Source organism: Phacochoerus africanus, chromosome 8 (genome assembly GCF_016906955.1).
Source record: "Phacochoerus africanus isolate WHEZ1 chromosome 8, ROS_Pafr_v1, whole genome shotgun sequence".
NCBI lineage: Eukaryota > Metazoa > Chordata > Mammalia > Artiodactyla > Suidae > Phacochoerus > Phacochoerus africanus.
In genome coordinates, this window is record NC_062551.1 from 142,238,886 (window position 1) to 142,262,237 (window position 23,352).

Below are 23,352 nucleotides of genomic sequence, written 5' to 3' on the forward strand. Positions count from 1 at the left end.
TGTGGTGTAGGTTGCAGACGAGGCTCGGATCCCGCGTTGCTGTGGCTCTGGCGTAGGCTGGTGGCTACAGCTCCGATTCGACCCCTAGCCTGGGAACCTCCATATGCTGTGGGAGCGGCCCAAGAAATAGCAACAACAACAAACAACAAGACAAAAAAAAAATTTTGATGAAGTCATTGTCTTTCTCTTTTTGCTTATTATGCCTTTGGTTTCATATCTAAACATCCTTTGCAAAATCCCGTTTTATGAAGATTTTTCCCCTACATTTTCTTCTAAGACTTTTATACTTTTGCTCTTACATTCAAGTCTTTGATCTTTTCGTTGATTTTTATATATGATGTGACATCGGCTCCAATTTCATTCTTTTGCATTTGACTGTAGTTTCTGGGCATCATTTGTTGAAAAAATTTCTCTTCTCACTGAATGGTCTTGGTATTTTTTGTTAAATATCAGTTGACCATAAATGTAGGATTCATTCTGAGCTCTCAGTTTTATTACATTGATCTCTGTGTCCATCCCGTGCCAGTACTACACCATCTTAATTACCATTACTTTGTGGTAAGTTTTGAAATCAGGAAATTTAAGTCTTCCTACTTTATCCTTCTTTCTCAGGTTTTTTTGGCTATGTTGGGCTTCTTGTAATACAACACAACTTCTACAATTAGCTTGTTAATTTCTACAAAGAAGTCAGCTGGGATTCTGATAGCAATTACATTGAATCTACTTGTCATTTGAGTTATCGGAAATAAAACATATGAAAAGACATTTTCACCAATAATATCTCAAGATCATGGATACTACTTTTAAGTATTTTCGAGAATTTTAAAAATGACTTTGTAGTATAAATATTGGTTTTAAATAACTTTTATTTTGCCAGATGACGGACTGAGCCAAAGTGACTGTGTTACTGAGACTGCCATGACATTACCAAGTGAATCTAGAGTCAATATACATGCCATCATCACACTAAAAACATTAGACTATAGGTATGTAATTCTTTTTTTTAATGTTGCAAGGAAACTTTCAGAAATGATCCTTTAGAAAAATGACAATTGATGAAGAAGAATTCATCAGTATTCATTAGTACTTAGAATAATAGCAATTCAAAAACTGTGAAGAGATAAAAGCATATTAAAAGTACAGTGAATTTAAATGCCCATCCTTAGGTAATTTTTATTTATTATGCTTAAGAGATAGATATATGGTTATTAATAATAAAAATTTCATAATGAACATTTTATTATTATAAAAAAGAGTAACTATTGATTGGTGATAAAATTTCTTGACTCAGTAACTGGAATCCAGAGAGAATTTTATATTGGAGAGGGAGTCCTATATTGGTAACTGAACTGCCTTCTCAACAGTCAAGATAAGTCTTCGTTTCAGATTTGTTGTGTTTCATTTATGTAGAAGTCACTACTCTAAGCCAACTTCCTTCTTTGACACTGTAACACAAGGTAGTAGTCTTCCATATTTGTAGTTGTGTCCCTCTTCTCATGGCATAACATAGCAATTTAGCATGTGCTTATTTTCCACATAATTTAACCATTTCTTCAGTAGATATTTTTGGAGCCTACTAGGTATCAAATTCTATGCTAGGTGTTGTAATACACTGAATGGTCAGACTTGATTCTTTTTTTTTTTTTGTCTTTTTGTCTTTTCTAGGGCCACACCTGCAGCATATGGAGGTTCCCAGGCTAGGGGTCTAACTGGAGCTGTAGCCGCCAGCCTATGCCAGAGACACAGTAAAGCCAGGTCCAAGCCACATCTGTGACCTACACCACAGCTCACGGCAACACCAGATCCTTAACCCACTGAGCAAGGCCAGGGATTGAACCCGCAACCTCATGGTTCCTAGCCAGATTCGTTAACCACTGAGCCATGATGGGAATTCCTCAGACTTGATTCTTGCCTTAGAATTTCTTAGCTTAGAGTTTCTTTTATTTTTGGCTTTTATTCCCCCTACGCTAAATGGATACCATATACTGAGTTTCTTATACTATGATGGACACTGTACTAGGCACTTTACATATATATCTTGCTTTTAATTGTCTAAACAGTCTATTAAGTAGTATTGATACAATTTTTTTGCAGGGGGGGATAACCATTCCCATTCTTTAAAGGCATAGGTATCACAAAAGCATAGTAAGGATAGCACTTAAGATCATATATCTTAGGTTGTTTTGATTGTAATTTATTGTAATTTGTCAATGACTTTAATTGGAAAGGAGTATCCAATTTTTTTTTTTTTTGGCTGTGTCCATGGCATGTGAAAGTTCCTGGGCCAGGGATCCACCCAAGCCACTGCAGTGACAGGGTGGTGTCCTTAACCCGCTGCACCACAGGAGAACGCCAGTGTATCCTATTTAAAATTTAAATTATTTACCAATCTTAAGGCATAAATGCCTTCAACTAAAGTTTTTAAAATAGCATAAATCTTCAAAGTTTGATTAGAGTAAATCTGTTCCCCGTGACTTGAGCATTTCTGATTCAAAAGATAAAAATGCTGCATTTGCACAGCAGAAAATGAGGCCCTAAAGCAGCAGAAGACATGATAACTGTGAAATTTAGCCTTTTATCTTTCTCTATTATAGTGTTTTTCTTATAAAATTCTTCCATGTCCCACATTATATGTAATATTGTTTTCTTGTTCATACAGTCATTCATTTGGCATTCCATTAGAGATTATTTTTATTTTTTTCTTTTTAGAGCATATAGAAGTTCCTGGGCTAAGGGTTGAATTGGATCTGCAGTGGTCAGCCTACACCATGGCCACAGCAGTGCTGGATCTGAGCTGTGTCTGTGACCTATGCTGCAACCCAGCAGTGCTGGATCCTTAACCCACTGATGGAGGCCAGGGATCGAACCCGCATCATCATGGACACTGCACCAGGTTCTTAACCTGCTGAGCCATAATGGGAACTCCAGAAGATTCTTTTAAGTGGACAGTGTTAGGCATAAAAATTTGTAAAAGAACATAAGCATAACAGCTAATTATAACCTCAAATTGTTAAATCCCAGAACATGTGGCACAATGTGTATGGCCCAATATGTTGTCTGATTCCTAACAGTTAACATTTTGTGGGTTGCAAGGATTTTGTGGCATTCTTTACAGAACTTTACAATCAGCTACTTTGAAAAAACCTCCTTATGAAATCTTTAAAAGCCTTTACAAATTAAAAGCAATAATCATATCTTTCCAAACTGCTAAGAATGATACATGTCTCAACCATTTTTCATTTAGTGATAAACAAACAGCTTTGATTCCTGATGAAGTGTTTGATGCAGTAAAAAGTAATGCTATCACTTCAGTTAACTTCAGTAAGAATCACCTGTGTGAAATTCCCAAAAGGTAAGAACTGTTCATACTGCTATTTCTGTTAAGTTTTGACTCATTCTCAGTTTTGCTTGCATCTTAGTTTCATGAATAATTATTTTTCATAGTTTTTAAATTAGAAGGTATATGTGATTTTTTCATTTTAATATTTGAGGGATGCGCTAAACTTTACTTAAGTATTCCCTGAGATAGTTACTTAGAACATTTGTTCTAAGAGAAATATAGGTTAAAACCTTTTTCTTTTACATTTTAAACTTGGAAAATAGGTATTAGGATTATTAAAAGTATTAAATTACTTTTTCGTATCAGAGGAAAAGTTCTAAGAGACCATCTGAAGTCAGGTCCATGTAGATTAATAGGAACTTGGGGCTTTATGTTAATGAATTGCCAAGCCATTGACTTTTTCCACTGTTAGTAAAGGCAGAATTGACTGAACCCTGTTAATGTTTTCCTCCAGAAAAGGATTCTTCATTTACAAATATTAGGAGTCGTTTGCATTGTATTTTGTATTGTTTAATACATCTCTATGAATGTTAATTATAGCAAAATCTTTTTTTTTATTTTATTTTCCCACTGTACAGCAAGGGGATCAAGTTATCCTTACATGTATACATTACAATTACATTTTTTCCCCCACCCTTTGTTCTGTTGCAACATGAGTATCTAGACAAAGTTCTCAATGCTACTCAGCAGGATCTCCTTGTAAATCTATTCTAAGTTGTGTCTGATAAGCCCAAGCTCCCGATCCCTCCCACTCCCTCCCCCTCCCATCAGGCAATTATAGCAAAATCTTTAGGTTATGAGAGAAAATTAATATAATATTGAACTTCTAAAAATGCATGTTATTTTGTCATTAACTATATACACAAAGAAAGCTGACAAATAACCTTGCAATTAAAACAGCAGTGTGGGAAATAGGATAGGGTAATGATAAAGAACTTAGGCAATAAACTCAGTTGCTTGTATCTGTATCCCAGATATACGAAGTTTGTGGCTTTGGACAGGTTAACTAGCTACACTTAGTTTCCTCAACTCTGAAGTAGAGAAAATAATAGACCTATTTACAAAATACAAATTAAATCATATAATCCACATAAAGCATTTAACCAGTGCCTAGCACTTAGTAAGTACTTAGTACTTAAGAAAAAAAGATGTATTGGGAAAATAAAATGGCTTTCATCTGACTGCCAAATTTTTTTAGATAATGAAAATTTTTTAAAAGTCAAACTATTATTTGCTCTCCATTTACAGAGAATAATTTGAGGAATATAGATCTTGAAAGAGAATTCCCTGGTGGTTTGGTAGCTTAAGGATCTGATATTGTCACTGCTGTGGTGAGAGTCAGATCCATGGCCTGGGAACTTCCATAGAAGCAACAACAACAAAAAAAAAAAAAAAGAAGAGGAGAGGAAAGAGTGAAAAAGAAAAGAAAAAAAGTGGAGTTCCTTTGGTGGCTCAGTGGTTAAGGAACCTGACTTAGGAACCTTTAGGATGCGGGTTTGATCCCTGACCTCGCTCAGTGGGTTAAGGATCTAGCATTGCTGTGTGCTGTGGTATAGGTCACAGATGTGGCTCGGATCCTATGTTGCTGTGGCTGTGGTGTAGGCCAGCAGCTGTAGTTCCGGTTCAACCCTTAGCGTGGGAACTTCCACATGCTGTGGGTGTAGCCCTAAAAAGCAAAAGAAAAAAGAAAAAGGAATTCCACTGTGAAAGGCCATCTAGTCCTCCTTTTTCTTTTATTTAAAGCACTCAGAAGATATTTAATAGAATAGTTGAGCAGGTAGATTTGCTCTCGGATAGGTTTGCCTTGGAGATCCTGGATCAAACAAGCTAATTGGGGATGAAGATGGAAAGAATTAAAAAATATTAATTACTTTCTCATTTTATCTTTTTATCCCACAGTCTGATTATTTTTATGGAAAACAATATGCTTTTCTGTTACTGGTTATTTCATCATGCTTTAGTAATTCTGAAGGCCAAGAAAGAAAGATAATAAAGACATACTTTGCTCCAGAGAATTTTTGAACCACTTTCCCTTTAAAAAAAATTTTTTTTTCACAAGTCACACTTTTCACCATATTATTTTATTTCACTTGATTTTGTCTTCCTGGGGCCACACCCACAGCATATGGAAGTTCCCAGGCTAGCAGTTGAATTGGAGCTTTAGCTGCTGGCCTGTATCACAGCCACAGCAATGCAGGATCCAAGCCACATATGCAACCTATACCATAGCTCACAGCAACACTGGAGCAAGTCCAGGGATAGAACCTGCATCCTCATGGATACTAGTTGGGTTTGTTACTGGTGAGCCACAATGGGAACTCCAATAATTTTTAGTTTAACTTTTGCTTTTTGGCAAATCATATATACCATTTTCTGTTCTATAATTAATACCGTACTTTCAAACTGCTAACCTTGACGAGGCTTACTTAGAAATATTTAATTCTTCCTAAGTATTTGGCTTAAGTTGCTTAGTAGTAACACTTAGCAAACCTAGGAATTAACTTAGTGTTTTCTTGCAGTCATGATTAAATGATACTTTGGATAACAGATACTACACTTTTAAAATGTTGACATATCATATTTAAAAAACATTTTACAGTACTACATAATTCTGCTACTTAGAAGTTGTTATATTATGGAGTCTAAAGCAAAAACTATATTACAGAATATATGTCTAATAATTTATTTTATGGATTCAAATCATTAACAGAATATAGTGTAAACATTGCCTAGGTTTGATCTTTTTTTTGCCCATAATTGGTTTAATATAAACTGAATATTTTCTTAAACTTCAACATACATTTAAGGTCAAATAGAAATTCTTGGACAGATAATATTACACTTCTTTAAAAATATGTTTTTATCACTTAAACATCCAAACTGAAATTTTTGTGAAAAAGTAAAAGTTACAGAAAAGCTTAATTTTTAAAAAGATTTTTTTTCTCTGTGGTCTGCTTATAGTTTTAAAGTTTTGACAGTAATCAAGTATTAACATTTAAAAATTATTTTTGTTTCAGGATTGTGGAAATGAAAGAAATGGTTTCTGATGTCAATCTCAGTTTTAATAAGCTTTCCTTTATATCCTTGGAATTATGTATGCTTCAAAAATTGACTTTTTTAGATCTCAGGTATTTATTGAGAATATTGTTTTACTTTTAACAATAACCTATCTTTGTGTTTTACCTAACTTTTGCCTTTTATCTCATGTTTTTATAAGAAAATAAATTAGTCTTTAGTTACTAGCAATATTTTAGGAAAAATTTACAATTAAGCATTTAGGAGATATTTTAATCAGATGTCACTGGAAAGCAATTTACAAGTTATGTGATAAGACAGAATTATTCAAAATGTTAGAAAATATTAACACAGTCTTTAGATCCAAGCTTAAGCAAAATTACAGATAATGCATGGAAAGTGTTTGCTTCACAATGTTTCTTTCCTCTTTAGCATGAAACTATCAAAACCCTAAGCTGTTACAGCAGCTAGCATGATTTCTCTTAAAAAGAAGCTTTTTGGTTCCAAAATATTGCATTAATCATATAAGGCAAGAAATAAAGAAAAGGAACACTATGAACAGCAACAAAAAGAATATAAACTATTTAAGGCTCTGCAGAGGTTATAGGAAATTTAAGTATGTCCTGGGAGTTCCCTAGTGGTCTAGTTATTGGGATTCAGTGCTTTCACCACTGTGCCTAGGTTCAATCCCTGGTTTGGAAACTGAGATCCCACCTGAAGGCGCTGCATGCTGGGGGATGGGGAGGAGCAGGAATATGTCCTAAGTTGAAGTGACAGTATCAGAAGAGTCATAGTTTTTGAAGATAAGAATAGGTATTTCACGGTTAGATAGTCATTTATTTGCTTGGGCTTTAAAACTTGATTTTTAGAATGTATCTCTACTACCTGAGCCTCTTACTGACCATATGTTGTTACTAGTATGTTTTTAGTTTATTTAAAGTACAGTTGCTCTTGCTTTCTTCAAACAATGGTTAAATTATAATAAGCTAGTTATACCTGTTTGAGGATTTATTCTTTCTGTAGAGACCAATTTTTTTTTTTTCTCGTGAGGTTAAAGCAAATATACTAATCCTCTGCTCCTACTAAATGTGGAATTACTTCTGTTTTCCAGAGGCAGTTACATTGGCAAAACAGTTTAAAACCACATTTTAGTTCAGTATTAATGGAGCAGTGATAATGAATTCATGCCCCTATTGTTGCTGTCTTTATTTCTTTCATCTCATTATCCTGAGAGAGAAAGAGAGAAAGAGTGTGTGTGTGTGTGTGTGTGTGTGTGTGTGTGTATGCGTGTATGCCTCTGTCTACAACTGTACCTGGCAGTTTCTAATTAAGTGACTAAAATACACTTCTGTGTTTGATATCAGTAGATATAAGACTCTAGGAAAAGATAGAAACCAGAAGGGGGTTATTCAGCACAAATTAATAAAGACAACTGGAAAAAGGTACAGAGAAAAGAAAAATGAACATATGTTGCGTTGTAGAAAGTATGACTCTTATGTTAGGCTTGTCTTCTGAATGCAAAAAAGTAGGTTAGAGAAAATTATTCAGTTGTGATAGATAGCCATCTAGTTGCATATAATTTACTCACAAATATTTTCTATTGCTAATATTTATCTTGCCTCTGAAATGCTTCTACCTTGTTAAACGTTCTTTTAACATCGTTCCCAGATCCTTCCAGTAGTAAATGAGATTCCCTTTACTACTGTTTCATTGTAAAAACTAAAAAACTACATATTGTGCAAATTGAAATTCTAAATTTAAGAGTAGAAGTGAACTCACTTAATACCTATGTCGTAGAAGGCTCCAAGTTTCTAAATATACAGAATCTCTTTACTTTCCTGTTTCATTTTTTCATTAATTTTTCAATTCTTCTTGAAGTAGAATTTCATGACTATATGTGATATGTGTATTTTAATCAAATACTTATCATATACTTGTGCTATCAAATAATATAGTTTTTTGTTGTTGTTGTGGGTTTTTTTTTTTTTTGCTTTTTAAGGCATATGGACGTTCCCCGGCTAGGGGTCAAACTAGCTACAGCTGCTGGCCTACGCCACAGCCACAGCAGTGCCAGATCCGAGCTGTGTCCGCAACCTGCACCATAGCTCCTGGCAACACCAGACCCTTAACCCACTGAGTGAGGCCAGGGATTGAACACACATCCTCATGGATACCAGTCAGATTTGTTTCCGCTGTGCCACAGTGGGAACTCCAAATAAGGTAGTATTTACAAGCATGACCTAAAGGGCTGTGATTGTGGAAATGTGTGTGTGTGGGGGGGGGGGTTGTCTTTTGAGGGCCGCTCCCACGGCATACGGAAGTTCTCAGGCTAGGGGTCGAATTGGAGCTGTAGCCACCAGCCACAGCCATAGCCACAGCAACACCAGATCCTTAAACCACTGAGTTAGGCCAGGGATTGATCCCGCATCCTTATGGATACTAGTCGGGTTTGTTAACTGCTGAGCCACAACAGGAACTCCTAATTGTGGAAATATTGTTGATTGCAATTTGAAAGAAATAAGGGATTAGTTTACAGTGTTTACCCTGTTAAATCTTTTATTAAGGAGTTGTTTGCATTATCAGTTGGTTGCACATTGGTATTAGGATTTGGCACATTAATCAAATACTTGAGGCAGCTGACTAACTCAGAATTCTCAGGATGCAGCCTTAATGAAATCAAGAATTGACAAACTGAGCTCATAATTTTTTTTGAAGTAATTCTTTTATTTATTTATTTATTTTTTGTCTTTTTGCTATTTCTTTGGGCCGCTCCCGCGGCATATGGAGGTTCCCAGGCCAGGGGTCGAATCGGAGCTGTAGCCACCGGCCTACGCCAGAGCCACAGCAATGCGGGATCCAAGCCGCATCGGCGAGCTACACCACAGCTCATGGCAACGCCGGATTGTTAACCCACTGAGCAAGGGCAGGGACCGAACCCGCAACCTCATGGTTCTTAGTCGGATTCGTTAACCACTGCGCCACGACGGAAACTCCGAGCTCATAATTTTTTTTGTCTGATTAACAGTTTAATTATAAGTTAAAGTTGTACAAATTTTCAAACTTTGTAAATCATTGTTTTCTTTCTATTTTAGGAATAATTTTTTAAATTCTTTGCCTGAAGAAATGGAATCATTGGTAAGACTACAAACAATCAATCTTTCTTTTAATAGGTAAGAAACAGAACTGACAGATCTGAATAATAATAATTCTGTGGAAAATTTCTAGGTCTTATTATAGAATACAACTAAAAGAACCAAATAAACAAAAAGGTGCAATGTTTTTTCTTTATTTAAATATCCAGGTTTATTTTCACTTAGTTCTACTTAGAATTAAAGGTGATGTTGCTTGCTAAGAATTTTCGCAACTGATGTCTAGTAGATTTTTTGTTCCTTTTAACCGTTTTGAGAAATTTGTAGCCTAGTAGGAAGACAAATATGCAAATAAATAATTGTAATTGCCAAAGTAGAAGCACAAAGACATAGGTGTTTCAAGAGATCATTTGAAGGTATAGAGGAGGTAAGTTTGAAACTAAGACTTGAAAAATAGATATTTGCCAGACATACAGGGACAGGACATCCCACTTGGAGCAAATTGCATCTACTACAGTACAAGATATGAAGAAAATGCTGTGTTTGGAACACTTGAAGAAGTTCAGTATGGCTCGGACCACAAAGTGAAGAAGTGGAAGAGTCGAAATAACAAATGAAATTGGGCATATAAGCAGTGGTCAGCCTTTTGAAAGCTTTTTATACCTGATGAAGTTTAAATTTTATTTTGAAAACACTACGAGGATACTACTAGTAATTAAGAATAACTAATATTTGGAGTTCCCATTGTGGTGCAGCTGAAATGAATCCGATTAGAAACCATGAGGTTGCAGGTTCAATCCCTGGCCTTGCTCAGTGGGTTAAGGATCCAGTGTTGCCGCGAGCTGTGGTATAGGTCGCAGACGTGGCTTGGATCCCACATTGCTGTGGCTGTGGTGTAGGCCAGCAGCTGTAGCTTCCATTCGACCCCTAGCCTGGGAACCCCCGTATGCTGCAGGTATAGCCCTAAAAAGCAAAAAAAAAAAAAAAAAGTATTTATTGAGAGGTTATTTATTGATATTTATTATCTACTGACATTGGACTAAATATTTTACACATATTACCTCATTTAATCCTCACAAAAGCCCTACATGGTTGGTTCTGTTATTGTGTTCATTTAGAAATTGAGAATTGTTGGAGTTCCCTGGTAGCCTAGTGGTTAAGGATTTGATCTGTGTCATTGCTATGGCTTGGATTCCATCCCTGACCTGGGAACTTCCGCACATCATGAGCATGCCATAGAAATCCAGGAATAGGATTTAAGTAATTTACCTAATGTTCACATTGATTATAGAGCAAGGATTTGAGTCAAGGTGTTTTGATTCCGGAAGTTGAGCTCTTAACAGCTATGTCATAATGTTTCCTATGATGAAAGTTGATTCTGGTTAACAACTTAATATAAATATTAATAACTAACATTTATTATAACAGATATTGTCCCAAGGTCTTCATATACATTAATTCAATCCTTGTAACAAGTATATAAGTTTAGAACTATTATTCCTCATTTATAGATGAGAAATCTAAGGCACAGTGATGTTAAAATACTTACTATTTAGGATTTTGTTCTGACTCCTCTATTTTTTGTTTTCTTATGGGTAGGTTATTACCGTTGTCATTATTTAAAAATGTATGCACTTCTCATATTTCTTCTAGTTTTTATTTGTGGAATTGAACTATCCGTTCTCTAAGCTACGCCTAACTTTTGTGTATTAAGTGGTGAGCTACATCTTTTTAAATTACCTTGTTCATAGGTTGTGGGGGAAGAAGAGGAGGGACTGCCTAGGGGTGGTTTTATCCACCTGCACTCCTGATTATTGACTCTCTGGTCCCTCTGGAACTTCAGAGCTGCCTTGAGTTTACACGTCATTGTTGCTTTTTTTTTTTTTTTTTTTTTTTAAATGTCCTGGCAGCATAGGAAGGGAAGTATGGGGAAGTGAAAAGGCCACAGCTATAAAACTTTCCTTCAGCCCATCCTTGTCTTTTCTAGTTGAGGCTGCAGGTCGCCTCATACTAAAACATACAAGCCTCTGTCCCCGAAGAGATCGAGAATTTTGTGTTAATTTTTGAGTATTGTTCTGAGAGCCATCAGCCTTTCCATCTCTTTTGTAGCATCTTTAGGGTTTCTTTTGATGAGAAAGCTAGCAGCCTATACTAGTTTTGTCATTTTTTTCAACAACCAAATGAGTGCGTTTTTGGTTGTTGAAAAAAATGACAAAACTAGTCATTTTTGAGGCTTAAGTCAAAGCAAAGTATAAATCTCTAATTTTTACTTACGATATTGGCAGTGATTCGGTTTTGTAAGAAGTAAAAGTAAGCTAAAAAAAAACCCTACATTGAGACATTTTATATAGAGCATTTCAGGAAGATTTCCTTGTCTTCTGAATGAGAAAAGAAAAACATGGGAGAATTTACTCCAAACTTTTGTTTTATCTTATACATTAAATAGAAATGGTTACAAGTCTGTCCACTTACCATATATTTCAACATTTCCAAAATTAGTCTATATTCTAAAATATTCTGTGAAATTGAGTGCAGAACTTAAACCAAATATAAAAAGTTTATGTTAAGAAGGCTTTATCTCATGATATCAAACTTAGGATCATCTATTCAAAGGAATGATTGTGCCTCTGATTCCTATATATTTAGGTGTACTGTTCATATTTTAATAGGTTCAAAATACTACCTGAAGTTCTGTATCGAATTCCCACACTTGAAACAATTTTGATTAGTAACAATCAGGTTGGATCTGTGGACCCTCAGAAAATGAAGACAATGGAAAATCTGATCACATTGGACCTTCAAAATAATGACCTCCTACAGATTCCACCAGAGCTTGGTAATTGTGTGAACTTAAGGTAAATGCACCATTCTACTAAGTTTTTCCATTTTTTTAATTTGTTGAAGTGTTGTTTATTTTGTTTTGTTTTTTTGTGGTAATCTTGCAGGCAATTTGAAATAAAAAATTTAATGTCCTATTGAAATAACAGGTAACAAAACTCAGAATCCTGGAGTTCCCGTCGTGGCGCAGTGGTTAACGAATCCGACTAGGAACCATGAGGTTGCGGGTTTGGTCCCTACCCTTGCTCAGTGGGTTAACAATCCGGTGTTGCCATGAGCTGTGGTGTAGGTTGCAGACGCGGCTCGGATCCCGCGTTGCTGTGGCTCTGGTGTAGGCCGGTGGCTACAGCTCCGATTCAACCCCTAGCCTGGGAACCTCCATATGCCGTGGGAGCGGCCCAAGAAATAGCAACAACAACAATAACAACAACAACAAAAGACAGAAAAAAAAAAAAACCCTCAGAATCCCAATTCTGTTTTTCAAATTTTACCAAATATATTTTTTAGTTTTGTTTAAATAGTATAAACAAATACTATATATTTATAGTATTTATATAAATACTATAAATCAGTAATAACTGATTGTTTTTCATGATACTTAGCACTGTGCATGTGTATAACCTGAAACCACTGGAAATATAAATTCCTTAGCTGTGCATATAGGGTTTTTCAGAATCTGATTATATTATAGATTACCACCATTTATTTCAAGTCCAGAAGGGTCTTTGTTACTCTCCTGTTATCCCAGTCCCAAGTGCCTTTATCCTGCTTTTATGTTGTAAGCCACATGGGAACTCCAGCCTTTACCCTGCTTTCATTGGGTTAAGTATCACCTTTGAAAATATTTCCTATACTCCAGGCAGAGTTAGTCCCTCCTCTAATTTCCCATCTGCTTTGTTTCTTTGTCCTACCTTATTTTACTTTTGGCCACTCACAGCATGTGGAAGTTCCCATTCCAGGGATTAAACCCACGCCACAGCATCACCCAAGCCACTGCAGTGACAAAACCAGATCCTTAACCCACTGCACCATCAGTGAACTCCTCTTTGTCCTCCTTTAGAAAGAAGTTATCCCAGTGCCTAGAACATGGTAAGCACCTAATAAGTGCTTGTTAAGTGACTATAAAGGGAACTGGAGATGTGAACAGAAAGCCCTGTGTCTAAACAGAATGTGTCAGAATAGTGTAATTTGGGGGGGGGGTCTTTTTGTGTTTTTAGGGCCACCCCCACGTCATATGGAGGTTCCCAGGCTAGGGGTCCAGTTGCAGCCACAGCAACGGCAGATCCAAGCTGCGTCTGCAACCTACACCACAGCTCACGGCAACGCCGGATCCTTAACCCACTGAGTGAGGCCAGGGATCCAACCTGCAACAATGGTTCCTAGTTGGATTCGTTTCTGCTGCACCATTACAGGAACTCCCAGAATAGTTTAATTATTGAAAAATGCATATGATAATTTAGCATATTTTACTAGGACAGCACTAGTATCTGCTCTGTACCCCATATTACTGAATTATAGAAGGCAAGTAAATTAATTCTTATGTGCTGTAGTTGTATTCTATTAAGTCTCTGTGAACACCAAATTAGTAAATACTGAACCATTATTACTCTCTGTGTGAATTAGGCTCCTTCAAGCTCTGGTCACATTTTCATCAATCAGTCAGTACATAACCTTGTGTTATGTGTGTTTCTGTATTATGACACCTTATTTAATATTATCGATTCATCAATATTGAACTATGCCAAACAGCACTGTGACTTATGCCTGAATGAAGCTTTTTTAATATATATATTTTCTCTGTAAGGTACATGACATCCTTCTTATGCTTAGAAAAACTAGACGCTTCAGCATTATACTTGTAGGCCATATTAAACTACAAAATCACCACAAAAAGTACAAACATACAAAAATGTCACAATAAATACACAGTGGAAAGGACACTTGTTTACAGTATGAGAGCTGAGGCAAAAAAGGCAGTGTCACTTTGATCTCAGCTAGGAATGTATCTGTTAAGTGACTCAAATTTTTTGCTGCTCTATGCATGTCCAAAGGTGACCTTCAAAGTTCCACATGTATTGATCTGTGAGTTACAAATAAATTTTAGTGAGTAGGCAAACTAGCAGTGGAGTCCGTGAGTAATAAAGATTGACTGTAATGAACTTTTTTTCTGTAAATTAAGAAAATCGCTCTTTAAAAGAATTCCCAAGGCACATAGAAATATTTTAAGATATAATTTAGATTTTCTGTATAACATGTTGTGAATCCTAAAATCTCTGCCTTATAATTTATGTCATTAGTTATGTAAAGAAACAAATCAACCAGGCCTTAAATCTTAAACTGAACCATATTTCAGAGCATTTTAGATTTTATATGCGTATCTAGTCAAGGAGGGAGTGAGAGGTCAGACAAGTGTTAACGTTTCCCAGTGTGGAGAAGGATACATTGACTGTGTTATAGTCTTTGATTTGAGTGTTTGTCAGTTTGCTCATTCTAACACTTGTGCAAATATAATTCAGCCATTTAGTACATGATCATCATAGGATTGAGAAGGTAATGAGTAAAATGATGGTTCATATCACAGCTCTTCTATTTAATAGCTGTGCAATCTTGGTTTTTTTTTTGTTTTTTTTTTTTTTTTTTGCTTTTTAGGGCCACACCTGCAGCATATGGAATTTCCCAGGCTAGGGGTCCATTCGGAACTACAGCTGCTGGCCTACACCAGAGCCACAGCAACTAGGGATCTGAACAGCGTCTGCAAACTACACCACAGCTCACGGCAACACTAGATCCTTAACCCACAGAGCAAGGCCAGGGATCAAACCCACAACCTCATGGTTACTAGTCAGATTGATTTCCACTGTGCCACAATGGGAACTCCTGGTCAAGTCTTTCTTACCTTCCTGAACTTCTGTTTCCTTATCTATAAAATAGAAATATTAATGGTGACTACATCATAGAGTTGTTAAGAGAGTCAGTGAATGTAAATTAGAACAGTACCTTTCGCATAATAAGTATTCAATCAGTGTTGCTATAACTGTAGTTATTATTCCAACTGTTTAAATCCTTAGATTTGAAAATGGACAAAACTTTAAAAACACGTACATTTTTATGAAATAGCACATGAAGTTAGTAGAAAAGCTTCCTAATGGAAAAATGTTAAAATTCTTAATTTCTCTCTTTTGTTTAGAACACTACTACTAGATGGAAATCCATTCCGGGTTCCACGAGCAGCCATATTAATGAAAGGAACAGCTGCTATTCTGGAATATTTGAGAGACCGAATCCCTAGTTAAATTGGAATTGTTATATAATCTTTGTCATGTTAATATTTAGAATTCTTAAATTGATAACATTTTTCTAGGGTATCACGTACATTTATAATGGTGTAACCACATATAGTGTTCCTAATTTGCTCTGAATGTTTTTCATAAGATTTACCCAACTCACTTTCATTCCCTTATAATAATTTCTTCAAAAGTGAATTTTTATTTATCATTGTTTAATACTTTTATAATGACAAATAATTTTTGTAGAGGTGGGATTTTTTTTCCTATTTCTGTTTGTGTTATATATGTTATGACCAACTGACTTGAATATGACCATCCAATTTCTACCTTTTTATTGGATATAAAATTGAATTTTATTTAATACTGTTTGTTGAGATTTACAAAAACAAGGCTTTTCATTACCCATGATAGGACTTTTTTTGATGCGGTTAGTGTCAGTATAAGTTTTAAATGAATATTTACTGTCTTGTTTTTGTTTTAAAGTAGTTGAAATTTTTTCCTAACCTTTTTCCCATGTTTTATGAATTCATTTTGTCAGGGTTTCTAATGTCACAGAAATGCTACACAAGATATCACTATTGGTAGAGAAAATAGTAAAAGTGTTGCTATAATTGCCCTCACAATTTTGAATTTAAAACTTTACCAACTGTTTTAAAGATGTCTTAGTATTAAGTTTCCATACAATAATCTACTACTTCTGGATTCAAGAAATTTGAAGAAATTGAATCTGCATATTTTTCCCATAGAGTGTGAGCATTTAAAAAAATACCTTTGTTCTTTAAAAAATAAGTACTGAAATTTTATTAATTCTATGTATAACAGCAACAGAGAATAACTAATGCATGAAAATCTTGAACTGTATTTTTTTTAAATACTTACTGAGCAGGTATTTGTATATATAATCTACTCTGTTGATCTGTTCTAATCCATCCTTGTGCATTTTCTTAATTTCCATGGCCTTAATTTTTAAATTTGCTTGTAATCTCAGTAACTAAATTGTAGTCATGTGGTAATTTTCTAAAAGGAATCTGTTATAGGTGAACTTGATTTAATAAAAATTAAATATAAACATTTGTATTTATTTCAGAAATATCAGAAGTAGGCTAATGAGTCATTATAAAACTTACCATGTGATTCTATTAAGTAACCAATCAATAGAACGTATATTAGTTTATATAAATAGATGAGTAGGTACGTATGTAGGTAGATAATTAAATAGCCTTTGGATGATTGAGGCATGCTCATATTATGAAAAAAAAATTATTGCTAATAAAAATACTACATGTTCATTAAAAAGTTATGTTTTTCAATTTTTTTTTTGTCTTTTTGCCATTTCTTGGGCCGCTCCCGCGGCATGTGGAGGTTCCCAGGCTAGGGGTCTAATCGGAGCTGTAGCTGCCGGCCTACGCCAGAGCCACAGCAACGCAGGATCCGAGCCACGTCTGCAACCTACACCACAGCTCACGGCAACACCAGATCGGTAACCCACTGAGCAAGGGCAGGGATCGAAACCGCAACCTCATGGTTCCTAGTCGGATTCGTTAACCACTGCGCCACGACGGGAACTCCTGTTTTTCAAATATTGATTACAGTGTTTATGTTTTTGTTTTAAAAGAAACATGCCCTTTTCATACAAGGACTCTGGCTGCCTAAGAAATCTGATATTAAACAAAAGACACTTTACAATAAGGTGACATTTTATTATTTATACAATAAAGAGACTTCTTATATTATTCAAAACACTTTTTTAAATACTGAAAAAGTTGAGTACACCAAAGCCGAAAAATGGCTCTGCTATACACTGCACAGCATTATTTTAGTCCCTGTATTTTGTATCTGTACAGAAAGCATCTTCAAAATGCATTCTAATCACATTGTACACCTTTACTGATTAGTGTCAATACGTAAAATAAAACTGGAGAATACAGCTTGCATTTGCAAATTAACTGACAAAGTAATTTCACTGATTCAGTAAATTTAAAATGTAGATTCATAGGACTTCTTTGCACATAAAATGAAGCAGCTTTCAAGGTTGTCATGATCTCATACTGCAAAAAAACCATTAACTACATTCACAATCTATGTTAATAAAGTAGTAAATATGTCTTCATTCAGTTTTTATTTACATCTATATGTAGTTCAACTAAAAAGTACTGTTAATTGTGATACAGTAGTATTTTTAACACATACAAAAATGACAATTTTTATATATAATTTAAGCTCAAAATCACAATTATCTCAAAATATTAATTACAATACAGCCATTTCAATTAAACATGTCATGATTTAATTTTTTATAAAATGGTAAAATTTTTTATTAAAGTAAGCAATTTGTTTTGAATTGGCTAGATAGAGTTCACCCATGTAGAAAACCTTAAATGGTAAGAGGTGTTTCCGGCCCCCTCCCAACCCAAATTTGAGTACAGCCACCTAGGCTAGCAAAGAGACAGAAAAGGCCCCAATTTATAAAGATTAAGCCTCTTTTGCTATACTGCTGTGGCTTGTTTTTTCCATAAAAGCTTTACAAGGGGAGTGTCAGTAAACGATGCAGTGAGATGCATGCATTAATATACAATATGTCTACATGAGATGTGTTTCCTCTAGTGCACATTAAAATGTTCACAAAGACTGCAAAATAAGTCATAAGTAAAGAAGCACTTATAAAGATCTACCAATGGCAAATTGTAAACTTGAAAATTACTTGATAGTATCAGGAGTGTCTTTGAAAACAGATCCCAATTCAAGTTCTTTCTGGCTAAAGGAGCTCTGGCCTTAAGATGTCACTGTTGTGCTGCACATATGGTAGTGAAGTCAGATGTCATAAAGGAATATGAGTCTAGAGTCTGTCTTCATTTTACTAAAATAATGGCCCAATGTTGCATCACTGCTTAGATTTTTTTTTAAACTTACAGAAGAGTGAAATATTTCACTGATGAAGTTCTGTGACCTCAAAAGGAAAATGGAAAATTTGTGCGTGTGCATGTGTTTAGCATATGGAAAGTATTAATATAAATAGGTAGAATTAGAGCTTCATTATGCAGTAAAGGATTATGCCCCAAAATAACTGAGGCCAAAAGAAATCAATTATCACATAGTTTAGAGATGAAAGAATTTTCATGAATACTTAAAGAAAAATTCTAAAAACAGTATCTTTTAAATTCTTAATCAATTAAAGTCCTATCACTATCTTTGTTTAGAATTGATGTTGTTAATTTAATATTTCTTTTCTGAATAGAAAGAGACAGTAGTTCCTATGGTTTACTTATATACAGCTGGGTGGGGGCGTGCCCTTGGGTGGTTATGAAGTGGGAAAAATGAAACTACAGTACTTGCAAACCCGACTTTTGCAAAGTCACTTTTGATGGTCTTTGAAATTTACAAACAGAATTCAACAATTATTTTTAACCTCTGATTTTCACCTAGGAAAGAATTCCTCCTTCACATGAAGACAATGTCACTGTCCTCAAGCTTCCTTTAGCCCCTTCTATACACTATTTTGAGACAAAAATATCTGGTTTACCTGTCTATCAGTTATCTTTCTCTTCATTCCAAACAGAAAAACTAAGACTTGCATTTCTGAGGAGGAAAACAGGGTTGGGGATGCTAAAGGGAAATGCCTAAACACTATAAAGCAGTATTAAACATTTATTGCATTCCATTGACACTAGGTGTCATCAAAGCTAAAACCAAAGGTTCCAGAGTAAAACTTAAAACATTCCTTTCTGCCCTGAACAGATGCCTTTCCCACATTCAAGACCAATAAGAGTCCTCTGAGTGGAAAGACTGCAAGTATTGAAAATAAAATATATTTAATCAGTACATTCTGAAAATAAATGACCATAGCAAATATGGGAACCGCTTTCAGTTCATCCGCCTGAGAATTTCATCTTGGTTTTCCTGTGAACTATTCAAAAAATTACCTAAGATTTCCTGACTAAATAAGGGAAGGGGAAGAGGAAGAGAAAGATACAAAGAAATATGTGATTTTTTTCCATTCATCAGATACTTCCCCTAATCTAGCTATTATAAGGGTCAGTTGACCTGCATACCTGGGCATTATTTCACCTCATTATTTTATCTGTGCAAAACAAGCGTGCAAAGAAAAACACCTATGTGTGTCTATACAGAGACATAAAACCTGAGTCACAATAAAAAGTTTTTAATATAAGAAAACTTTTTTAATGTAGGAAAATAACTCTTAAAGGGCCAAAAATACCTTTGTACAATATAATCTGCTAACTTTAAAACCTCGATGTGCTAAAGCATCACATATTTTATAAGACCCAACCAACAAAAGGAATCATTTACAATTTTATTAACTATAACTTACATACCCATATTTTAATTTCTAACATCTATTTTCATTCCCCTGAATTCATGAACTTTTCTGAAAAAAAAAAAAAAGCACATTCAAATACGAGGACTGTTTAATTTCTCATGAACAGTTCCTGCTTTTTTCTAAATATTGAGGACATAGGAGGTTTGGGGTTGCTAGGCATATAACTTAATGTCAAGCCACAAAGGAATTCTAAAATTCGAAAGAAAATGTATAACCTATTTTTAAAGGACATTACCTGGAATAATATTTTGTGGATAGAGTTGAGTCAAAGTCTGCATGAAACTATTCTTGTTTGCAGGCTCCCTTTCAGCAGACTATTATTAACTCTTAAAAACTCTTTTCTCTACATTCCATTTCCTTGGCTTTCATTTTATTTCATTTCCTTTGCTTTCCACACTTGAACCCTGAATTGTGCCAGCTGAAGCTGGTTCACATTCAGCCACCAGTTAGTGTCCTCTTCACTTATCTACATTCTTTGTTAACTCTTCCTCTTTAGGAGCTCAGTTTCCTGAGATGACTCCCTGATCTTCTCTCAGGTGCCACTTTACTATTTATTGGAAGAAAATCCTTTTAAACGCCCCACTGTCTTATCATTAGACACCGATTTAAGGCTAATTCAAGACATACTTATTCCCTGGGCTGTACACATTTCAGATGCACACTGAGTACATTTTATAAGAAAATGAGTGCAAGTTGCTTCTCCCCATGCTGCCCCCAGATGGCACTGTCACTAATTACACCTTTATGTCAGTTCTGACACTTAGAAGGAAGGGGAAGCCTCCTGAACCAAATGGTTCAATCCTTGCATCTGTATTGGATATAAGTGCCTTTGCATACCTGCACTAACAGGTGAAGGGATTCTGAACAGTGCCCTCGAATCCTGAGTTTCCTCTCGGTCAGCAGGCCTGGTTTGGAGAAAGGGCGGAAAATGCATGTGGTAGAGGAAGGGGTTACAGGCATTAGCCTGGGAACTGTAGTCTCTTGCTGCCTTTTTACGTGACACTTGCCTGAGGATCACTAGAAGGATTTTGTATTGTGCAGAAGGCTAAAAGCAGAGTCACAATTTCTCTGCCAACAGACTTGTTACCATGGGAACCAATGCAGAAAAATGAAAACATGACAAGAAGCTGAGAATTAAATGTAGAGAAAATATTTGACAGAGAGTTGATTTCTACAATTTGAACATCTGAGATTTAAAGAAACAGGCTATTCTTTGTGTGGCCAGAACAATGAAAATGGACAAAATGACTTGCCAGTCATGGAGGCTACGTGGGGAATGCAGGAAGAAAGCAGTAAGCATGCTGTACTTTGCATAAGGGGGGACTCTGTACCCTGGTGATGTTGAACTCTTCGTCCCAAACGTTAAATTAGCCATATGATCAAAGATGCCCTTCACAGGCATGTCCATGCTTACTTAGCTTGATGAGTGAAAGCAGCCTGTTGTAACAGTGCTCACATTTTCAAAGCCCGCACACACTGCCTGACCAGAGTACTGCACACCTAAAGTGTTACTGCTTGAAACATCTTCCCAAGTACTACAAAACAAAAAAACCAAAAAGCACAGCTTTCAAATCTGCAGTCCCCCAGCACCCCCGCCACCTCCACCAGGCAGCTATTGTAAGTAAGCTAGAATTTAAATGAGTTTTATTTAGAAAACTGTTATTTCACTTTACCTGATAAGTCCTTCTTTGTCATTCTGGAGTTAATAATAAACTGATCAAACCAGACCAGGATTCCAGGACAATCTATAACAAGGACTTGAGTTTCAGCCTAATCTGTGAAAGCAGACCTACTTACTGTACTTTCAGAGGCTCCAGGGAGACACCTGTCTGGTCCACAAAGCTTTTCAAAAGGCTACTTTCTGAAATGCCATGATTAATGCCTCATTCCTGTGATGTCAGCCTTTGGCCCGTATTTAAATGCAATTACCCTGAGGAGATGAGGGAAGGTCTCACTGTAAATGACTTTACCCTTCCTAGAGAGCTACTTTCCAAGCAGTAGTGACATCCTTCACCCGAACCATGCTCCCAACACACACGAATTAAAAACTAGAAACAATATCACCCAGGAAGTAGGAGACAAGCCATTATTGTATAGTGTCTTTAGGGTACATTTGACTTCAAATGGTCTGAATGAAATGAAGGACACTGGACATAGATTTCACTGGAAATGCTTTTTTCTTTCTCACTAATGACTTGCTGTTCTACTGGTTAGAATTCCTTACTGACTCCTTTGACACTCTCAGCAATGAGTTCTTAAAATGCCAGAGGCCCATTACATTTTTGTTTTTTTCCAAGAGTGCATACAGTTCTGAAATCCAATAAAATGCCTTATTTTTCTGCAACCCGCTGAGCGTTTGGAGGCAAACTTGATAATAAATAGAAATTTGACCATAGTGCTCTTGCTTATGCTAAAATATCTTCTTATATCAATATTTCAATGAGTTTCAGGATGTGAGACATCTATGCGTGATTTTTCCAGGTAGAAAGCATTAGAATAACCTGATGCAAGACTAATCTTTAAAGCTACCTGAAGCACTGCTTTATACCAAGGACAGTTAAGCAGATCTCTTTTTGAGATAGGGAAGTAAATATAATAAATGGGGTCTTCACTAGCAGTTATGCCTGTGAATTTGATGTATGATAAGAAACTGCTTCTTTTGATTTCTCTTATGGTCTCTAAAATCAGGCAGCAGATGCCTGGAGGAAGACTAACTTGTCTGCATTAAACTAAAGAATGATTAGCTTTTTCTGTGTGTGTTTTAATACTGATTCTCTTTGTGTGTGAGTGTGTGTGTGTGTGTGTGTGTGTGTCCTTTTTTTAGGGCCGTACCTGTGGCATATGGAAGTTCCCATGCTAGGGGTTAAATTGGAGCTGCCGCTGCTGGCCTACACCAGAGCCACAGCAACGCCAGATACGAGTCATGTCTGCCATCTACACGGCAGCTTGAGGCAACACCGGATCCTTAGGCCATTGAGCAAGGCCAGGGATCGAACCCATGTCCTCAAGGATACTAGTCAGATTGATTACGGCTGAGCCATGACAGGAACTCTAATACTGATTCTCTTATTGGCACATCATACCTTGGACAAACATGAGCTCCTTCAGGCTGAGAGGCCATCTGATGTTATTGTATTTAATAGAATTTAAAGAATTTATATTTAAGAAGGTAAAGCTGTTATAACACATCTCTTGATGTACTGAGAATTTAAATTTGACTCTGTTTTTTAAACAATTTGATTTCTCCTCCCAGTTTTTTGAGGTTGTATAAGCGATTCCCTGCTCTATCATACACCTTAAAGAGTCATAGACAAAACTTCTACATGGTTTTCTCTAGTTTATCATACTAGTTCAGCATCTAGTTCACAAAAAAGCCAATCTTGCAATATTAGGACATTTACTGCTTTCAACTGCCACAGATGTTTGGAAATTAAAACAGTTGAT

The 23,352-nt window shown here is 35.8% G+C and overlaps 1 protein-coding gene across 1 annotated transcript in view; it reads left to right on the top strand.

Moving 5' to 3' along the window:
* LRRC40 (leucine rich repeat containing 40) overlaps nt 1–16,638 on the top strand; it is a 47,254-nt gene extending 30,616 nt beyond the window's left edge. The window contains exons 10-15 of the mRNA XM_047788659.1: nt 878–986; nt 3,245–3,352; nt 6,358–6,468; nt 9,448–9,525; nt 12,114–12,299; nt 15,470–16,638. Of these exons, the coding sequence (XP_047644615.1) occupies nt 878–986; nt 3,245–3,352; nt 6,358–6,468; nt 9,448–9,525; nt 12,114–12,299; nt 15,470–15,575 (698 nt within the window). The 3' untranslated portion in view covers nt 15,576–16,638. The remainder of the gene's footprint in view (nt 1–877; nt 987–3,244; nt 3,353–6,357; nt 6,469–9,447; nt 9,526–12,113; nt 12,300–15,469) is intronic.
* Nucleotides 16,639–23,352: the final 6,714 nt, after the last annotated feature.